General features: G+C 43.9%; 1 protein-coding gene across 3 annotated transcripts in view; it reads left to right on the plus strand.

Moving 5' to 3' along the window:
* Window positions 1-22,165, plus strand: part of LOC138742229 (glypican-5-like) — a 641,419-nt gene that overhangs the window by 439,990 nt on the left and 179,264 nt on the right. For all 3 annotated transcript variants that reach the window (XM_069896343.1, XM_069896341.1, XM_069896342.1), the window contains one exon: window positions 12,387-12,540. In XM_069896343.1, coding sequence (XP_069752444.1) covers window positions 12,387-12,540 — 154 coding nt within the window. The remainder of the gene's footprint in view (window positions 1-12,386; window positions 12,541-22,165) is intronic.

A 22,165-nucleotide genomic window follows, 5' to 3' on the forward strand; every position in this document is an offset into this window, starting at 1 on the left:
CTTCTCAGTAACCTCCTCAAAAAATTCTATAAGGTTTGTTAAAGATGATCTACCACGTACAAAACCATATTGACTATTCCTAATCAGTCCTGGTGTTTCCAAATAATTGTATATTCCATATGGAGAACACTCCATTCATTTACCTACAACCGACGTCAGACTCACAGGCCTAAGATTACCTGGTTTACTTATAGAGTCTTTTTTTAAACAGTGGAACAACATGAGCCATCCTCCAATCCTCTGACATCTCCCCTGTGGCTAATGACATTTTAAATATGTCTGCCAGAGCCCCCACTATTTCTACACTAACCTCCCTCAACAGTCTCCCTATGGAATATCTTTTCAGGACCTGGAGATTTATCCACCTTGATTCTCTTTAAAATAGCCAGTACGATCTCCTCATTAATCTGTATATTATCCATGACCTCACTACCAGTTTTCCTTACTTCACCTGGCTCAATATTCCTTTCCTTAGTGAATACTGAAGAAAATAAATAATTTAAAATTTCCCCCACTTCTTCTGATTCCTCACAGAGCCTACGCCTCTGATCCTCAAGGGGGCCAATTTTATCCCCCACTATTCTTTTAGTGAATTTTCCCAATGTACCTGGATTTATTTTTACCTTGCCTGCCAAAGCAGCCTCATATCTCCTTTTAGCCTTCATAATTTCTTTCTCAAGATTTTTTTTTTAAAAACACTCCTTATATTCCTCGAGCACCTCATCTTTTCCCTGCTGCCTACACCTGTTATACACATCCCTCTTCCTCCAAACCAAATTCCCAATGTACCTTGAAACCAAGGCTCTCTATATTTTCTAACCTTTCCTTTAATCCTCACAGGGACAGACCCACTCTGTACTCTCAAAAATTCCCCTTTGAATATCCTCCATTTATCTGTTGCATCCTTCCCAGAAAATAAATGATCCCAATCCACACCCTCAAATTCCTTTCATATCTCTCGGAATTAGCCTTGTTCCAATCAAGAATCTCAATCTTAGACCCAGCCCGATCCTTCTCTATAATTAACCTAAAACTAATAGCATTTTAATCACTAGACCCAAAGTGTTCCCCAACACAAACCTCTGTCATCTAACTCATCTTGTTCCCTAATAGGAGATCCTGCCCCCTCTCTAGTCAGTTTTTCTATGTATTGATTTAGAAAACTTTCTTGAACACATTTGACAAATTCCAACCCATCCAGCCCTTCTACATTATAGGCATCCCAGTCAATGTGTGAAAAGTTAAAATCTCCTGTAATTACCACCTTATGTTTACTACACCTATATGCTATCCCCTTACAAATGTGCTCCTCTAAATCCCTCTGTCCATTAGGGGGGACTGTAATATACACCATTAGTGTTTCCATGCCTTTCCCATTCCTCACTTCCACCCAAATAACCTCACTGGACAAGCCCTTCAATCTATCCTGTCATAGCACCACTGTAATGTTTTCTCTCACAAACAATGTAACTCCTCTATCTTAAATCCCCCCCTGTTCTATCACACCTAAAACAACAGAATCCTGGAAAATTTAGCTGCCAATCATCCCCCTCCTGTGACTAAGTTTCACTGATGGCTACAATATCATATTTCCATGTGTCAATCCATGCTCTAAGCTCATCCACCTTACTTTTCACAGATGAAGTCATGAGGGATACCTGCTGGTTTCCTTGACGGCCCATATTCTACAGGAGGAGCATTGACTGCCTTGATTGTCATTCCCATTGTTTATGACAAGATGAACAAATATATAATATATAAAATCTACTCTTACCTGTGCCTACCTGCTGAATCCTTTTTGTTCCTCAAATAGGGTATCCTTTCCTTATTTCAATCCTAGCATCCTTCACCTCTTCCCTGTTGAACCAAAGCCTTTCTGCTCTGACTCAGTCCCTTTTAAAATTCTAGTCACCTGACCTTTCTTGCCCCAATCAGCTTCCTCCTCCAATCAGCTTCTTGCTGCTGCCTAGCCCTTTTTAAATTCCAAATGCCACCACTCCTCAGGTCATCTGCCCTCTTACTTCAATCAGTTCTTCTTCCAATCAGCTGTAGAAATTGGAGAAAATACCTGTAGAAACCCTGAGAATTTTGAGTATATACATATAGAAATCCTAAGGCAGTGGTTCTCAACCTTTTTCTTTCCACTCACATAGCATTTTAAGTGTTCCTTATGGCATCTCTGCTCTGTAATTAGTAAGGGATTGCTTAAGGTGGCATGTGGATAGAAAGAAAAAGATTGAAAACTATACAATGACTTCAAGCTGCTCACACCCACCCTGGAGAATGCTCTGAGACATCTTGAAGCCTGGCATTCAGGAAGCCACACACCATCCTTGTGCTTTTCTTTGGAGTCATCTGTTGCTATAGCTTGATAAAGGTTCAAAGGCAGTGCTGGCCCAGAGACCTTCGACACCATGTTCAATCTGATATCAGTCACCTAGCATAAACCAGTTGATTTCTACATCACAAACTTTTGTTCCCTCTGTAAGTTTACCAAGAATGGGTTTAGGTTTCACTTTGACCCATTAAAGTTATGATGATGTTTAATGTCACACTAAGTAACATTGATCCTTGGATGCGTCGTCCTTAACTTGCTCCGGTGTTGAGAGAGCCCCTTGCATCATCTTCCTGATTTATAACAATATTTATATCAAGACTTAAGGGAGCACTTGATGTTCATTTCTCTATTCAATTTGTCTACTAATTTTGCTTTCCACTCCACCATCTCTTCAGGTAAAATGAAACCACAAGTTTCAGAAGCAAAGTATTGCAGTTGTTGGAATTCCAAAATCAAAAAAAAATGTAGAAAGCGAGAAATATTCAGTAAGTCAGGCAGCATCTGTGGAGAAAGAAACAGGATATTGATGATATTTCATTCTCAGATCTTCCTACTGAAGCTTCCAATTTTATCAAATCATAAACTACAGACTAAGATCCTTTATTATCATATCCATAAATATATAAAATGTGTTTACTTTTGTTTACCCATGAAAGGACATGCAGAGGCACCTCTAGAATCAATAGGCCCTTTCAAACTGCTGTGTAAAATGGGGCGAACCAGACGATTTACACGGTTAGCACCCCAGTTAAGCTGCAGTTTGATAAGGGTCAACCCTGTTGGAACCCAACCGGGTCCCTCAGAGGTAGTCAGGGAACCCAGTTAAACTTACCTAGGGTCTCGTCCACGGCCGATTTGAAAACAAAAATGACCGACCTGCTTATTCTGGTGATGTCAACGCTTGCGTGTCTCTGTCACCGGGCAGCCAGTATCTGAATATCCGACAGTACTTCTGGTGAGTACGTGACGCGCCATTATGGGGCAGGATCCCTCTTAAATCATCGGGTTGGCAATTTAATGGGTAGATCCCCCTGCAACTTCCAGCATCTTTGCCCCATCTTTGTCCTAGGAGGACCACCCAGCTGCTGCAGGTTAAAAGGGGCTGTGATCCCTGGGAGTGGCTTCCAGCTTGTAAATAATTGAAGGATTTAAATGACTTGTATGTCGTCGTATGTAGATCAGGGAATGGTTTCCAGGCTAGAGTGTAAGCTGCTCTATGTAGTTTAGCCGTGGAATACTGAACGTCTCAGAGCAAGTTTAGTTTTGGATTGTTAATTGTTTTCTGTGAAATAGCTGAAATAATGTAATTAGCAGCAAACTGAAGTTGTAGTGATTAGTTAGCTATGTATAAATGTGTTTCTGCCTTCAAATTCTGGCATCATTTAGTCTGAGATCAGTGCGCATTTTTTAGTTTTAGAAAGATGAATTGAAATTGCTTCTGTTCTCTCCCTTTCTGTGCTTCTGGGTTAGGTATGGAAAGGATCAATTCATTTCCCTCTCTGAGTTCATTTTGTAGCTGTGTAAATACTGTGGGCTCACAATCTCCAGATCTGTACTGAAGGCATCAAAGGCCATAAAGCTTGAACAGGTCGAAAGCCAACCATCGATCTCCTCCCTTCCACCTTGCCTGCCTCCCCAACATTCCCTATCTATCCATAACAGTAAACAGAGAAACATATTGGCAACTACCACAGTGATCCTCCCACCATTGTTAGGAGCATGAATTTATTACGACAGAAGGAGATTGTTTCTCCTGATTCAGATTCAAACCATGAGTCAAACGCTTGGACTTTTAATGATTAAACAGTCGGACGTGCTTCTTCTTTGGCTTGGCTTCGCGGACGAAGATTTATGGAGGGGGTAAAAAGTCCACGTCAGCTGCAGGCTCGTTTGTGGCTGACAAGTCCGATGCGGGACAGGCAGACACGATTGCAGCGGTTGCAAGGGAAAATTGGTTGGTTGGGGTTGGGTGTTGGGTTTTTCCTCCTTTGCCTTTTGTCAGTGAGGTGGGCTCTGTGGTCTTCTTCAAAGGAGGTTGCTGCCCGCCAAACTGTGAGGCGCCAAGATGCACGGTTTGAGGCGTTATCAGCCCACTGGCGGTGGTCAATGTGGCAGGCACCAAGAGATTTCTTTAGGCAGTCCTTGTACCTTTTCTTTGGTGCACCTCTGTCACGGTGGCCAGTGGAGAGCTCGCCATATAACACGATCTTGGGAAGGCGATGGTCCTCCATTCTGGAGACGTGACCCATCCAGCGCAGCTGGATCTTCAGCAGCGTGGACTCGATGCTGTCGACCTCTGCCATCTCGAGTACTTCGACGTTAGGGGTGTAAGCGCTCCAATGGATGTTGAGGATGGAGCGGAGACAACGCTGGTGGAAGCGTTCTAGGAGCCGTAGGTGGTGCCGGTAGAGGACCCATGATTCGGAGCCGAACAGGAGTATTCGTGCTAATGAGCAAAAAACCATACTGCTGAGGAGAGCTGAGCACCAAGCTGGTCCTTGCAGGCGCTCATGCTCCCACCTCTTTAATGCCTTTCAATTAGAGCAGCTCTGATAGAATCATAATGTTGTGCAGCACAGAGACTGGACCAGCAGCCTATCATGTCGCCCTGATGAACAGGCCACGGCCGGGGTGAGGAGAACCCAATCCCAAGTGAACTCACACAAGGGGGTGGGACTAGACTACATACTCGATTGGTTACTGAAGGACTGGGCTGACCACCTGACGGAGGTTTTTACAGGCATCTTCAACAAGTCACTGATGGTGACAGTAGCAGGCCTCAAATACAGCTGCCCCATGGCACTGACCTCCAGCTGTTTGAAGGTCTGGTGATCATCAAAGCACACCTCCCACAGATGCTGGAACCTGTCTGTCCGGTTTGGTAGCAGAGCATCGATTACCGTCACGCTGAGCACTGGAGCCCCTCAGGGCTGTGTGCTCATCCCACTCTGACCCACGACTGCATCACCAGATCCAGCTGCAACAGTGTCACTCAGTTTGCAGATGACACAGCAGTAGTTGGCCTCATCAGCAACAACGCACTACAGAGAAGAAGTGGAAAATCTCGTGAAAGTGTCAACATTGACAAGATGAAGGAGATGATCGTGGACTTCAGGAGGACCTGGAATGACCAGTGCACATTAATAACTCGATAGTGGAGAGAACAGAGAGCACCCAGTTCCTCAGAGTCCATTTAACAAGCAACATCTCATTTGTCTGGAAGGTACAACAGCAACTACACTTCCTGAGGAGATTGAAGAAGACAAGGTTACTGGCCACCATCGTGTCAACTTTCTGCAAGAACTCTTATCGAAAACGACCTGGCTGAGATCAATCCACAGGACAGGATGGGCAGCAGAGAGGATCACTGGGGTCTCCCTTCCCGGCACACTTCTCCCACCCTCCATTGACCAGGATCATAGTCTGAAGAGGACAAGCAAACTCATTGCAAATCTCTAGCCCCCCCCCTTCCCCCCACCCACCACACACCCCCGCACATAGCATTTTTCAGCTGCTCCCATCTTAGTACCACCATGCTAAGAAACAACTACTCCCCACGGTCAGTGTGACTGCTAAATGACTAAATGAACAGCTCATATTAACCCTCTGAGACGCGCCTATTTATTCAACAATATTTATTTATTTTTATATATGTCGATCTGTTCTGCATATTGACGCTTTTCTGGATGTGTGTTATGTCTGGTTGTGTGATGGTAAGTTTTGAACCAAAAACCGGAGAACACTGTTTTGTTGGGTTGTCCTTGTGCAATTGGAGAATAATAAACTCGACTGAACCGCCCATCAAGTACCCATCAGTACTCATTCCATTTACCAGGCCTTGGACATTAGCTTTCTTTACCTTGGTGATTCAAGTGCTTGTTCACATAGTTGTTAAATGTAGTGAGAGCTGTTGTCTTTAGTATCCGTTCAGGATTCAACCACCTTCTGGGAAGGAAAGGTTCTTCCTCAGGTCCACTCTGAATCTATGTTCTTGGAAAAAGTTTCCTTCTGCCTTCCCTATTTTTCTGCTGGATACTCCTCTGCCTCCTCTCCTCTCCAGCCCCTCATCATTGCCAAAACACTCCATCCAAGGCAGTGTCTTTTTTTAAGAGAGACACAGCATGGTAACAGGTCATTCCAGCCCACAAATCCATGCTGCCCAAATGCACCCAAATTAACCTGCAAACCTGTCAACCACCCATGGTGTCAGCATCAGGGATCCTTATTTAATACACAAAACTGCTGGAGAAACACAGCAGGTCATGCAGCATCCTTTGTGGCAAAGATACACTAGTGACATTTCAGGCCTGAGCCCTTCATTTAACCAAGAGCAGGCAGGTGCCTGAGTAAAATGTTGGGGAAAGGGGTAGGGGAGGAGCATGGGCCTACAGTCAAGTGGTCATTAGTGGATATGGGTGGAAGGACAGCAGAGAAAAATGTTGGGAAGTGAAAGGGGAGGGGATTATTCTATGAATGGAAAGTGAAGGAGTAGAAGGATAAGGTGTGACAGTATATAGAAATGTTCATGGGAGATAAATTGGGAAAGGTTTGTTAGAGAAGGTCACATAAAAACACTTTAAAACAGATTTTATTTAAAATACTGAAGCCACAGATTGTCTGGAAGGACTCTCTCAAGCAGAGAGAGTCAAACAGGCTGTCTCTCAGAGAGACATACATACACACACAGATCAGTTCTGCAGTGTTATAATCGGTAACAGCAGCTGGGACTGGTACAGGACAAGCTGGCAAGCTTGTGAAAATCCCCACTTGAAAGACTGCCAGGTCAAAGCAAGAGGAGAGGACTGGCTGTCTAATGTTTCACTTGAAATGAGAGAAACAAAGAGGAAATCTGTGGTGACCTGAAAGAAAGTGGTGATCATATGGAGAGCCCTGAGGGGGCAAGTTTCTTTAGCAAGACACTGAAATGGCTGATTGAAGTAAATCAGTTGTGGGTGTCAGTGTACAATGAATCTCTCTGAAAACCGACAATAACCTTCCTGAGTGGTAACCATTTACCTTTCAAGCACCAAAGCCTGATGAATTTTATAAATGTTAAATTCTGTGCACAATATAAGAATTTCCTGCAACCAGTGAACTTGGAGGAATGAGAGGTGAGATTGGACTGTGAGCCAAATAACTTTTCTGAACTTACACACCCATTACATACACATGCGCTTAGAATTAGAAGGGGGTTAAGTTAGTCAATAGTGATAAGTTAAAGTTTGATTCTATTTTTATCCTCTGGCCTCATAACAAGGGAGAGAGAGAGAGGGAGAGAGAGAGAGGAGAGGAGAGAGAGAGAGAGAGAGAGAGAGAGAGAGAGAGAGGAGAGAGGGGAGAGAGAGAGAGAGAGAGAGAGAGAGAGAGAGAGAGAGAACGAGCACAAATGGAAACCAGAGAAGTTAATGTTAATGCCATCAGGTTGGGGAGACCCCATGCAGAATATAATGAGTTGTTCTTCCAGTTTGTGTGTGGCCTTGATTTCACAGTGCAAGTGGCCATGACAGACATGTGGGCATGGGAGTGGGCCGTGGAATTGAAATGGTTGGCCACCAAGAGGACCTCCTATTGCAGCAGACAGAATGAAAGGGCTCAAATCAAACAAATCAAATCAACTGATATCGGGGACTTGTACAGCAAGGTTCTCAGTTCTTCTGGTCCTTCTCAAACCCTACCCCAACCAATCATTGTGCATGTCCTGAGCAAACAATGAACTGTGATGGGAACTCTGGGGCTCAGGCAGCATCCATGGATATGAAGATTATTTTGGATTGGGAGCCTTTAGCGAGATTAATTTGACCTTTTCTCTCCTTAACTGTTGATGCCCTGGCTAATCAAGAACATGTCATTCTCTGCCTTAAATATACCCAATGACCTATCCTCCACAGTGGCCTTTGACAACAAATTCCATAATTTACCACCCTCTGGCTGAAGAAATCCCTCCGCAACTCTATTCTAAGTGGACATCCCTCAATCCTGAAGTTGTTCCCTCCTGTCCTAGACTCTCCCACCATGGGAAACAACCTTTCTACATCTACTCGTAATGTTTCGATGAGATCCCTGCTTATTCCTCTGAATTCCAAAGAGTACAGGGCAAGAGCTGTCAGGCGCTCCTCATGCGATAGCCCTTACATGTCCAGAATCATCCTTGTGAACCTCCTTCGAACCCTCTCCAATGTCAGCACATCCATATAACCATATAACCGTTTACAGCACAGAAACAGGCCATGTTGGCCCTTCAAGTTTGTACCAGTTCACTTGAACAACTCCACTAGCTCCTCTGCAAACTCCTGAGGAAGTAGAGGCTTTCTTCATGATGCCATGGGTGCTGTGGGAAACTGGAGCTCCTGGGGAAAACCCATGCAGACACAGGAGAACGTACAAATTCCTTACAGACAGCTGGAGATTTGAACCTCTGTCCTGATCACTGGTGCATGTTAATTAATTATATAGCTTTTATATCATGCAATACAGAATATGAGTCACATATCAATTATACATTGTTTCCCTACCGTTGACGTGAGGCTCACTGACTTATAATTACCCTTAAATAAGGAGCAAAACTGATTCCTGGGATACATGGCTGACCACAGGCTCCTCGTCACAAAATCAACACTCAACCAACATCCTCTGTCTCCAATATCCAAGCAAACATTGGATCCATTTTTTTCAAATTGTCTTGGACACACAGACTCTGACCTTTTGGTTCAGTTTTACGAATGGAGCCTTGACCAAGGCCTTTCTGATGTCTATGTGGATAACATCAATGCACTGACCTGATTAACACTTTGTTACCTCTTTGAAAAATTGAATCATCAATTAGGCGGGATCTTTCCCCTTAAAAATTCATGGTGACCATCTTTGATTAATCTTTAATTTTCCAAGTGTAAATGATCTTATCTTTCAGAATCCTTTCCAATAATTTCCTTTCCACTGTAATTGCGTGACTTATTCCTAATGTCCTTCATGAATAAAGTCAGTTTATATATAGATCTTTCCAAATGATGCAGTGATATTAACACTTGCTTCTCCATATATAAAAACAGCCTGCAACTGAAATGGTACCTGCGAAATGTCCAAGACACCTTCACAGGAAGATTGACATCACACAGGGAACTAAATGGGAGTGCAGATAGTTAAACATTAGGTCAGGAAAGAACATCCTAAAGTAGAGAATTCAGAAAAATATCCACACAGTTTCCTCCCCCCCCCCCCCCCCCCCCAGTACAGATGACTCGAGAATTAGGGCATAAGCTTAAGGTAAGAGAGGAAGGATTTAAGAGACAGCCGAAGGGCAATTTCTCTCAGATAGAGGCCTATATCTGGAATGAGCAGCCCGTGGAAGCTGTAGAAATGGGTTCAATTACGATATTTAAAATGCATTTGAACCAATCAGTGGATAGGAGATATTTGGAAGGATAGGTCAGCATGGCTGATGTAGCGGTTAGCGCAACGCCTTTGCAGCACCAACGATCGGGACCAGGGTTTGAATCCCATGCTGTCTTTAAAGAGTTGGTCCATTCTCCCCGTGTCTACGTGGGTTTTCCCTGGGGGCTCCGGTTTCCTCTCACTGTTTGAAATGTACTGGGGGTGTAAGGTTAATGGGGTGTAAATTGGGTGGCACAAACTCTTGGGCTGGAATGACCTGTTACTGTGCTGTATGTCTTAATTTAACATTTTTAAAATGCAGGCAAATGGGACAAGCCCAGAATGCCAACTTAAGTCGCAAGAACAAGTTGGAGGTGAAGAGTCTGTTTGACTCTATGAATAAAAGATAGGACAGTGTAGCACCTATACAAGCTTTCTCCACATCGATCTACTCCTTACCTATCCTCTACTTTTCTTTCAACCAGGTGCCTGTCTTAGGAAACTTTTAAATGTACCATTACATAAGCCTTTACCACCATCCCTGGCAATGCATTCCAAGTACCCACTACTCTGTGTTCATACAATTACCTCTTCCACTTCCCTAAACTTTCCTTCACTTACCTTAAAGAGATACAATCTGGTATTTTGCTATTGTCACCAAGGTGCTGGCTGTCCACCTGATCTAAGTCCCACATAATCTTACATACCTATTAAGTCACCTCTCATCCTTCGTCGCTCCAAAGAGAAAAACCTTAGCTCTCTCAACCTTACTTCAGATAAAGTGTTCTCCAATCCTGGAAAATCTGCACCCACTCCAAGGCATCTACATTTTTCCTGTAATGAGGCAACCAGAACTGAATTCAATTGTGTTGTCATACCAGAGTTTTATAGAGCTGCAACATTACCTCACAACCCTGCAACTCAGTCCCCTGACTAATGAAGACCAACACACCATATGGCTTATTAAGCACTCTATCGACTTGCATGGCAACCTTGAGGGATCTAAGAACTTGAACTCCACATTCCTCCACACTGTTAACAATCCTGCAATTAACCGCCTACTCCATCTTCAAGTTCAACCTTCCAAAATGCGCCACTTTACATATCTGAATTGAACTCCATCTGCCACTTTTCCACCCATAACCTCTGCACTATCTACAAGACCTCCAACCTTTGTGTCATGTGCAATATTTCTGACCCACCCCTCCACTTCCTTGTCCAAGTCATTTATATAAATCAGAAAGAGCAGGAGTCCTAAAACAGATTCCTACACAGCACCACTAGTCACTGACCTCCAGGCAGAATATGTTCCATCTCCAACTACACTCTGCTTTCTGCAGGCAAGCCAATTCATAATCTAAGCAGTCAAGGTAACGAGGATTCCACGCCTCATGACTATCTAAATGAATCTACCATGTGGGGCCTTGTCAAATGGCTTACAGAAATCCATGTATGCCACATCCTTCATCAATCTCTTTTGTTACTTCGTCAAAAAACTCAGTTAGGCTGGTGATGCATAACCTGCCACTCAGAAAGCCATGCTGACTATCGCTGAGAAGACTTTCCCTCTCTAAATGCTCATAAACCTGTCCCTAAGAATCCTCTCCAATAGTTCGACCACCACTAGCATAAGAATCATTGAGAAAGGGTTAGATTGACTGGATAAACTTTTACATCCCCAAAGGAAGGTGCACAATAAGCTTGTATTGGAAGCCAGAGGTTAGGGTCATATAACTTGACTTTGAGGATTTGAAATTTTAAAAACATATGATGTCACTCAGTGAGCATGTGGGACTTGGTGTGAAATGTTATACAGATAGCACAGATTTGGTTAATAGAGAATGGAAGGTGGGACCAGAAGTCAATAATAAATGTCACTCAGTGAGCATGTGGGACTTGGTGTGAAATGTTATACAGATAGCACAGATTTGGTTAATAGAGAATGGAAGGTGGGACCAGAAGTCAATACAGAGGATCATCAAAGTGGCCCAGAAAATCACTTGGGTCTCCCTTTCCTCCATTGACATTTCTCCAAAGGCATTGTTTAAATAGGACCTAAAGAATTATTGAGGATCCTTCCCATCCAGCACACTATCTTTGACCCACTACCATCAAGAGCATCAAAATCAGGACTGCCATGCTCCGAGATAACTTCTTCCCACAGGCTGTGAGATTGATGAAAAGTAACCTAGTAAATCTATTCATATATATATATATATCTAAATATAGTCTACATGCTGTCTAATCTATATATTTATATGTATATATGTTATATATATTTTCTAGAATATAGGCACACAAACAGTAACACAGTATAATATATGTGTGTGTTTCTGTCTGATTATTATGTGCTGTGTGTGTCTGATTATGTGGTGTGTGTGTGTGTGTGTGATTATTATGTGTGTGTGTGGGTATGTGGGTGTGTGGGTGTGTGTCGCGTGGTCAGGAGAAAAGCTGTTTTGTCTGGTTGTATATGTTCAGTAAGATTATAGTAAAAATTTGATTGATTCAGTCAAGTTTAAAAAGTTCATAGATTTTAATGCTTTGCAGCAATAAGTAAAAGTGGACTTTGGCTGTCCCAAAAAGTGACTGGAAATGTGACTGAACCGTGCTGCAGTGGAAGGCAGCAGACAATTTCAATCTCAGCCCTCTTTCTGAACCTGCCTTCTTTCCATCCCAGATGCAGCAGGGCAAAGCAATCAAGTCAACGCAGTGGTCCCTGAGTGAGGTCAGCAGTGGTGATGGCGAGATCACAGAGTCTAGCGGGGAGTGCGATGACGAAGATGGGTGTACAGGATCAGGAAGTGGAGTGCCGGGCCGGAAGAAGAATGCACGTGAGTGGTAGCTTATGAACGAGGTTCTAAGTGACTTGGAGTACCTTTCAATTAATAGGATACGTACAAAACTATTGGATGTCAAGCATGCAGTTGTTGAATGTAGTGGAAACTCTCTCACACTTCACAGGCACACAATAACAGCAGTGTTGCCCTCTGACCTTCCCTGGGGTCTTGGAATTGCAAATGATGTTACATATCTGCCTATAACTCAGGGAACAGATACAGCTCTGTTTGAAGGTCTAAGAAGAATTTGTTTGGCTCTTTCATAATAGTTCAAATGTGTTCCCAATACTCCTGCCACTAACTCTCTGGGAATCTATTGTATCAGATGTGTGACCATATTTGATGTGTGTCCAATGGGAGTTGACGTGTGTCTGATGGAAGATGACGTTTTTCACTCAGGGCTTGAGTTTTCATACCATGTTTTGCTGGCAGTCATGATGTCCAGTGTTGTTTGTGAAGGCTGCAGCCACCTGATAAATTGCATGGTTTTCATCAAGAATTAGTCAGCCAAGTTACCACTATGGTGGGGAACAGATGGAATAACCATGGTGTTGAAACTTTCTCCTCTCTATGTGCTGCCCTAATCTGTTAAATGCCTTAATGGTGACCATTGCCATTTCAAGACACGCTGCCAGATCCATGTCTATCTCACAGGGCAGCTCCCTATCTTCACAATGAGATAAGGTTTGGTGAGCTTGTACACTAGTTGTAAATAGGTTAACTTCTACCCAAGCAGCACCAAACTATGAACCAGGGCCCTGTGGCCAGTGGACCATTTTCTGGATCCCCAGTAGGTATGAAACCAAGCACAGAGACACAAGTTCCCGGAAGTGATGAGGTCAGGGCCTGGAACAACAGCAGATCACAGAGGCCAAACAAGGGATAAGTAATAGGAACCCAACAGAGAATGTGTAGATGCTAGAAGCCCAACAGACAGTAAAACTAGACACCAGAACCCTACCTGGGAAGGCCTAGACACCAACCTCCAACAGAAGGTTAATCCTAAGCACCAGAATGTGAATAGTTAGTGACATCGTACACTGAAGACTCAACAATTACCAGCAGATGTGAGAAAGGTGATGAAATAAGGCTGAGTCACCAACCTAGCTAATGCATTAGGGATGAACTTCATGAATACAATAAACAGAACTGTTGTTTGAGTTCCAACTCTGGATGCACAATGAGCCTTGACATTTGAAATCCAACCAAAAACCTGAACTTGGATGCGATCAGAGAAAGAGGAAGATCACAGGGAATAGAGAGGCTCGCAGAAAATTACACGAGAATTCTCTTGGATTTGATGTAACTGTTAACTCAAGCCATCAACTTCACAAAGCCTGGAATGAGGTTTGCAATAGATGAGCAGGTAATTTGGTGTTGAATTGTTCTGACTGTGGCACTGGAGAGGAATTGTGCAGTTGATGTTCAAGATTCAGTAAACAACACTTGGATGACGAAAGGTTGGAAACAGAATATAAATACAGGGTATGAGGGGTGCAGGGCACAAGTGGTTCTATGCTTTTCACCAGTTTATGTTCAAGAAAAGAACCCCCATCAAACCATTTTAGCCAACAACATATCACCGCCTTCATCTTCGGGTCACAAATATTTGAATCTCTTGAATGGTGGAATTGAACTGAATTGAATTGAACAATTTATTGTCACATCTACTAAGATGCAATAAAAAAACCCCTTTGTTTTGTGCGCTATCCAGGCAAGTCAATCCATACTTTAGTGCAACAGGTAATGGAATAGAAAACAGAAATAGCACTACAATAGGTCAGAGTGGAGAGTACAGTGTTTCTTAGACAAAGTAGAGAGTGTTGCGCTAGAGTGCATCAAAAAGTGGAGGGTGTAATGATACAGATAATGTAATGATAATGTTCAAGCAGTCCAGAGCACCATCTTTGCCAAGCATGTGCTAACAGCAGGGAAGAAACAGTGGTTGAACCTAAAGGAGTGAAACAAGCAAGTCTGTAGATGCTGTGGTTGTAGTTAATGCATAAAAATGCTGCAGGAACTCAGCGGAGCCCACTGCGTCCATAGGGGGTAAGGATATATAATAACACTTTGAGCCCAAGGCCTTCTTCAAGGCATGAGCAACGGCAGGAGCTGGGGGAGAGCGAGGACACTGCATGACCTGTTGAGTTCCTCCTGCATTTGTGTATTTTTCATTGGATCTGGAGGTTAATGTTTTCAAGTACCTTCAATTCATCAGACATGAGGAACAGAGAGTGTGACAGGGGTGGGATGGGTCCTTCAATATGTTGGCAGCTTTCCTGAGACATCAGGAGGTATAGTTAGTTGGAGCTGATGGAGATTGGTTTGTGTGATGGCCTAGGCTGTGCTCATACCTCTCTGCAGTTACTTGCGAGCCTGGGCAGAGCAGTTTGCGTGCCAAGCTGTGACACATCTATACAGAATATTTTCTCTGCTTCATCTATAAAATTTGGTAAGAGATATTGATGATGTGCTGAGTTTCCTTAGGCACCTAGGAAGCTGAGTTGCTGATGTGCTTTCCAGATGGTCACATCAACAATGATGGAGGAGGACAGGTGATATTCACCCCAAACAACCTGAAGCTCTCCACAATCTCCACTTCAGCATTGCTGATAGATGGGGATGTGTGCCCCCACCTTCCCTCCACACACCCCCCCCACCCCCAACTCTGTTTCCTGAAATCATTCTCCAAATCCTCTGCTCCTTTGTTCTCCACTGACTCTATCACAAACACCCCTCCCCTCCATCAGCTCCATCACGCAACCCCCTCCATCAGCTCCATCATGCACCCCCCTCCCCTCCACCAGCACCATCACATACCCACTCCCCTCCATCAGCTCCATCACGCAACCCCCTCCATCAGCTCCATCATGCACCCTTCTCCCCTCCACCAGCACCATCACATACCCCCTCCCCTCCATCAGCTCCATCACGCAACCCCCTCCATCAGCTCCATCATGCACCCCTCTCCCCTCCACCAGCACCATCACATACTCCCTCCCCTCCATCAGCTCCATCACACACCTCCCCCCCCCCCCCCCCCCTTACCTCATGACCAGGCTCTCGTCATTGTTTGAGATCTGACCTACAACCTTGGTGCAATCTGCATACTTGCAAATAGAATCAGACAGTTGTCATACAGGTGGTTGAGTGCACAGCCCTGTGGGTCACCAGTATTAAGACTGCGCTGTCTGCCCTTAAACCAAATGTAAACACAACCTGTGAGCAAATGGAAACAGTGTTCAGGCAGTTATGGTATGTTTGCTTCAGAGCTTGCTGATTTGGGATGCAACTGGATTTCTTTAAATAAACACAGAAAGTCTACGTGCAGAAAAGCTCGCTACAAGACGAGGGTTTCATAAAGCAAGCTGGATTGTGTGGGCTTGTCCATTACAGAGCAGCAAGTTCTCTGTGACATGCTTTCTAACATGTTTATGCCAGAAGATGGCTTCTCTCTTATGATGTGGTAAGGCTGTCCAGTTACACAGTTACATTCCTTCTCGGAACAGACACTTCACAGAGAATGGCTGAACGGGGAGGTGAGACGCTGGGACTGGACACTCATAAAGGCCAAAAGGAGAAATTATAGGGTTTTTTTTTATAAATCAGGAAGAGTTTATATGCATAAACAAAAATAAGCTTTCCCCACTGACAGGATCATTAACAAGGTTGCAAAGATTTAAAGTGAGAACGAAAAAGATGACAAGGGGACTTCTTTTGTTACATGGTTAGGATTTGTTAATGGGATGGTCTGATTGTGTGAAAGGTACAAGGCCTTCCTTATTTTAGAAACTGTGGTAAACCATTATTGTGCTATGATTGGCTGCTGCCGGCTGGACACGCCTCCCAAGATCCATCCTACCCATAGCCCTTTGCATGCTCCCCATTCCACTTGGCCTCGATCAGTCAATGAGGTTGACAGCTGTTCCATTCTATAGTTAATAAAAGCCGATCAGTTTCACAACTTCAGTCTTTTGTGATTATTGATGGTGCATCAGATATATTCTTGATGGAGGGAAAAAATACAATGACATGAGGAAAGATCAGAGCAGTGGCTGTTAGTGGATTGTCCTTTGAAGCACCCAGCGTTTATTTAATGGGCTGAATGGTCTCCTATAGCATATTTATGCTAATGTGAGTGAATAAGAAACAACTATTGAATAAGACTTTAAAATCAACCAGAGGGTAATCAATTTAAAATTTTAACAGTATCTGAAGTTAAAGGAAATGTGCGTACACAGGGAGTGCTGAGAACATTTCGTAGCAGGAAGTGATAATTGATCCAGAGATGATTGTAGCATGGATATAGTAACATTTGAGAGTAAGAAACTAGATGATTGTGCACAGTTAGGTTAGTTTTGGATTGGTCTACTAATCTTCTTTGCTGAAAATGATAATTATACCTTCTGTGACTTTTCCATTTTTATCCTCATCACGAGGTGCTACACCTTTAATCAAGTGCCTGTAGTTTTTTTGCTGCTTTCTTCCGAAGCACAACTGCTGTCGGGACAGGGGCGGCAGCAGGGAATGCAGGGGTAAGGGCAACTGTCAGGGCGGCCGGTGTGGACTGTCAGAGCCTGTCTGGCCGCTCCTGTACTGATTAGGGGGGGGGGGGGGTCACTCTCTGCAGCTCAAAATGTGGCATAGCAATGGCCATCTTCTCTACCCATAATCCCCCATGCAGCTGGAACTATTGTGGGGAAAATCAGAGTGGTTCCACCTGCATGGGGGTATTATGGGTAGGGAAGGCGGCATTACTGTGCCACATATTTATGACAGACTTGGGCCTTAAGCAGGTTTACATCATGGAAGGGTTATATTGCCTCTAGGCAATAGCTTCAAATCAAAATAGTTCCACACCAAAAACAGTTTGAAGAAGCCAATCTATGAATAAAGCCATTGATGAAAATGTTCACAATGAGTCCTTTTGAATAGACCATTTGATGAAGATTTTAAGATTTGTGACACTAACATTTCAGATACCAGATACCAATACTCAGACTTACGTAGCAGATCACATTTATACCACAAAGCTGCTGTGCAAGATTCTTCTCCAACAAAGCAACTCTTGATCTTCGGTTGGATAATTATTGCCATGTCTCCCATCATCAACATCCTGAGGACTTTTGATCACGAATTCAGGTAAACCAGACCCTCAAATATGGTGATTGCAGAAGCAGATCCGAGGCAGGGAATCTGAGCAGATCCAAGTCAGGGAATCTGAGCAGATCCGAGGCAGGGAATCTGAGCAGATCTGAGGCAGGGAATCTGAGCAGATCCGAGGCAGAGAATCTGAGCAGAGCTGAGGCAGGGTATCTGAGCAGATCTGAGGCAGGGTATCTGCCAGTTAGTGATTCCTCTTCTCCATCCTCTACAAGTAAGCCATCTAATGGAATACTCCCTGCTGGATGGGTACAACACCAAAATATTCATGAGTGGTGACAGTACCCTGGAAAGAGGAGGCTGCTTGATTAGTTCTTGACCTGCTGTTGTGCCACCTCCAGGAAGTTTCTCACCTCCCTTTCTCCCAAGGCTGGAGCTGCTGTAGCACTGTCGGAGCAGCACTGCCCACTGGTGCGGACCCACGGGGAGTGAGGGAGTGGAAGTGCAGCCTGCCTGGTTGACTGCTGTCAGCTCCGCTCGGCCCGTTGAAGGAGCTGACAGTGGTTTTAATTGAAATCCCATGACCACGAGATCTGCACCCAAGATGGCGGCGCCTATTAATTGGCAGCAACCATGATGGGCTGCAGACTCTGGGGAAGCGGAGAACTGGAGCAGGGCACCAGAGCACAGGAAGATCATATCCCTCCCCACCGCCCCGTCTGAGAAGGAGAAGTGGAGGAGATGACCCATGGGGACGGTGACTACGGAGGCGGGCTAATGTGGGGTCTCTGCGGGCTGCTGGCGACTCGAGGTCAGGAGCCCATGGAAGCTGTGGGCTGCTGGAGACTGGCTCAAACTGGCTGGAGGGGTACCAGGTATCAGAACCAGGGTGCGAGGTGGTGCCAAGGATGCTGAAGGGTTACTGACTATGTCGGAGGTTCGGATCTGGAGTTTGGGTCTGACTGGACTGGATGGTTTGGACTGGACTCTGTTTGGCTGTGGAAGCACTGGAGGCGAATCTACGGACACTCAGTGACTCTGCGGGTGGCGGGGGGTGGGGGAACACGCTCTCTTTTGCTTCTCTCTCTCTCCGACTGTAAGAGGCGCTCAGGCAATTCCTGCTGGTGACGAATCTGTCTGCCTTGCAGCAGGAAAAAAAAATTCATGTAATATGACACAGTTTTATTACTATGACAATGAATTGAATCTGGAACTGCCTTTATCCTCTTCCAACAACTCCTGCACCCGGAGGTTCCCTTCCAAGTCAGACACACCTTCCTGGGTTGAAGAATAGCATGTCCTTCATTGTCATTGGGTTTCTAGTACTGGGAACACTCTATCCAACAGCATATCAGAAGTATCTTCACCAGGAGGACTGCAGTGGTTCAAAACACTAGCCTAATCATCAAAAAGGTGAATAAATACATTCAAACATTCGCAGCAGTTAAATCTCCTTGATGTAATTTGAATGTTGACCTTAAATCCCCAGATTCCTCTCCTTGTTTGCTTTTATATTGTGGTTCATTGAAAGTGGTGGCTGGAATGTCCAAAATGTTCTTCTCTATAATTCTGAATCCCCCTACCACCAAATCCTCTCAACATACCCGTTCCTTATCGTGCCTCCGTTGTCAAAATCCTGGGCCTCTTCACCTGCATGTAACCCCATTAATCACTTAGCCCTGATCCCCTCTACCCTGATCATCTTTCACTGTCCTCGTCTACCCCTATCCCATCACCATCTCACACCAGACTTTCCTCTCTAAATCTCCATTCCTTTCAACATCCTGAACCCCTCCCCTCCTCCCGCGTCATCTCCACAGTCGCCATTTCCTCATCCAGCCTCACCCTTCATTTTCTCTAACCATTGCTGTAATGACTCCCCAATGCCATCAACCTCATTCTACTATCCAACCATCTGCAGAACCCCGTTCCAACTTCCTCTCTCCCTACTCCTTCCTTCCTCCTCTTCAGATGACTGAACTGCTGCTGCCAAGGAGTTTCAGTTTTTATTTCCCATTTCCAGCATCTGGGGATTTTTTCTTCAATTTTTGCTCAAATTAATATCTCACAGCAAACCTGACTAACTTGGAGATCTGGTCACTATCCCATCACTGTTTTGGAAATGTGCCATGCAAAGATTTGACAGATTTTTTAAAAATTTCATTATATCAATGACCATATTCCAAAAGTAAGTTTTTCTTTCTCTGTGATTTCAAGAGGTTCAGGCATGAAAATCATCTTTTAATTACAAATTCTTTCTCAATGTAAATTAAAAGACAAATATGAGGTCTAAATTGTTAAAAATGGGATGAAGAAATATTACAAATAAGTTCATTACATTACGATAAGATTCCTTTTGAAATTCAATAATGGAGAGATTTCATGAGCAATTAAATTCCTTTCAATATCTTGGCTGACGTGTGTAATTAAATTTGTAGGAAAATGTAATGGGTAATTAATTGTTCCATATTCCTTCGGATCACTTGCTTTTACCACTAAATTGAAATTCACGAGTTGGCGAGCTGCTCCTCAATATGGAGTGGAGTTGTATCCTGCAATATATTTCCCGCGTGGAGTCACATGCAGATTGGCCTCAAGCTCTTGATTCTGGCCGAGGACACTCTGCCCTGGAGATCAGATAACCTTGGGTTCTGTCAGTAATCTCTTGGGAGCTTGTGGATCCCCAATTGGGTGTGGAAAGAGCTGCCTGAATTTGGAGATCAGGTATAAAGTGAATAACTTTGCTAACTTGTCAGAATTTGCGTCCCCCCCCACCCCCTCCACCCAAATCCCCCAAGATCTGCTGTAATTTATGGAAGTTACCAGATCACTGGAATTTCCATCTTAATCCAAAGACAGGTGTTACAAGCCCAGATGACTCCAAAACCCAGCAACAGATATTTACCAAGACAAATGGTTACTTAAACAAAAATTGCTTTTAATTATCTTTAAATATGAAAACCGAATCACACTTTAACTTATCACTATTTACTTAACTAACCTAACTTAACCCCCTTCTAATTCTAAGCGCACATATATGCAATGTGTGTGTAAGTTAGAAAAGTTCTTTGATTCACCGTTCAATCTCACTTCTCATTCCTCCAAATTCACTGGTTGCAGGCATTCTTATACTATGCACAGAATTTAACATTTATAAATTTCATCAAGCTTTGGTGCTTGAAAGGTAAATGGTTACCACTCAGGGAGGTTCTTGTTGGTTTTCAGAGAGATTCATTGTACACTGACACCCACAAATGATTTACTTCCATCAGCCACTTCAGTGTCTTGCCAAAGAAACTTGCCCTCTCAGGTCACCACAGATTTCCTCTTTGTTTCTCTCATTCCAAGTGAAACATTAGACAGCCAGTCCTCTCTTCTTGCATGAACCATAAGGACTTTGACTTGACTGAACTAAGCACTCACAACCCATCTTCCAAATGGGGTTTTCCACAAGCTTGCCAGCTTGTCCTGTTCCAGTCCCACTTGCTGCTGCTGACTGTAGAACTGATCTCTCTCTCTCTCTCACACACACACACACACACACACACACACACACACACACACACACACACACACACACACACACACACACACACACACACACACACACACACACACTCAGAAAAACCTGTTTGACTCTCTCTGCTTGCAAAACTATATGACCCTCTTAGAACATTTGTTTGATAGTTTTGCCAAAGATTCATAGTGGTGACCCTCAACTTTCCTTTGCTGCAACCTTAATGGTCTACTCCCCTCCCACTGTGACCTTGGGTCAGTGGCTTCTTGTACTGTTACAATTAACTTGAAGAGCAGCACCTCACCTTCTTCCTGAGCACTTTGCAGCCTTCCTGGATCAATACTGAGTTCCAACACTTCAGGCAACTTGATTTTTGTCTGTATCAGTTTATCATCTGCAATGTGGGCTCAGCTTGTATTTTTTCCCCTTCCACTGTAAGTGAAGGGTATGCTTAGCCTGACCTGCTGGTCAAGTCTTCCTCTTCTGTTTTTCACAACTCCAAAATCCTTTTGTTTCTGTTCTCATTCCATAACTGTTCACATTCACACATGGACCAGATTGCTTTGTTTACAGCTGATTTCTTTGGTCATGCTGGTTTTATCCAATTCGAAATGAAAACATACCAAAATGCTGGAAGGACTCAGTCGGTCTTTTCAGCATCCCTAGATATATTGCTGGTGTTTTGGGGTGAGCCCTTCTTCAGCGAATAAGCAGCATGAGCCAGAAGCAGGAAATCTCGTAAGATCTCAGAATTCAAACAAGAAAAGGTGTTAATTGGAAATGATAAAAGAAAAGGTAAGAATTTATCATGTTTGTGCAAAAAGAAATGAATGGAGAGACAGGGATAGGAAAAGGTAAAGGGGGAAGTGTGGGGTGGGGGTTGTAAACAAAAGCTAGAGAAGTCTATATTAATGCCATCTGGTTGGAGGATGCCTGAGACCATGGACAGACACGTCAACAAAGGAATGGGATGGAGAATTGAAATGGGTGGCCTCTGGG

Source organism: Narcine bancroftii, chromosome 9 (genome assembly GCF_036971445.1).
Source record: "Narcine bancroftii isolate sNarBan1 chromosome 9, sNarBan1.hap1, whole genome shotgun sequence".
NCBI lineage: Eukaryota > Metazoa > Chordata > Chondrichthyes > Torpediniformes > Narcinidae > Narcine > Narcine bancroftii.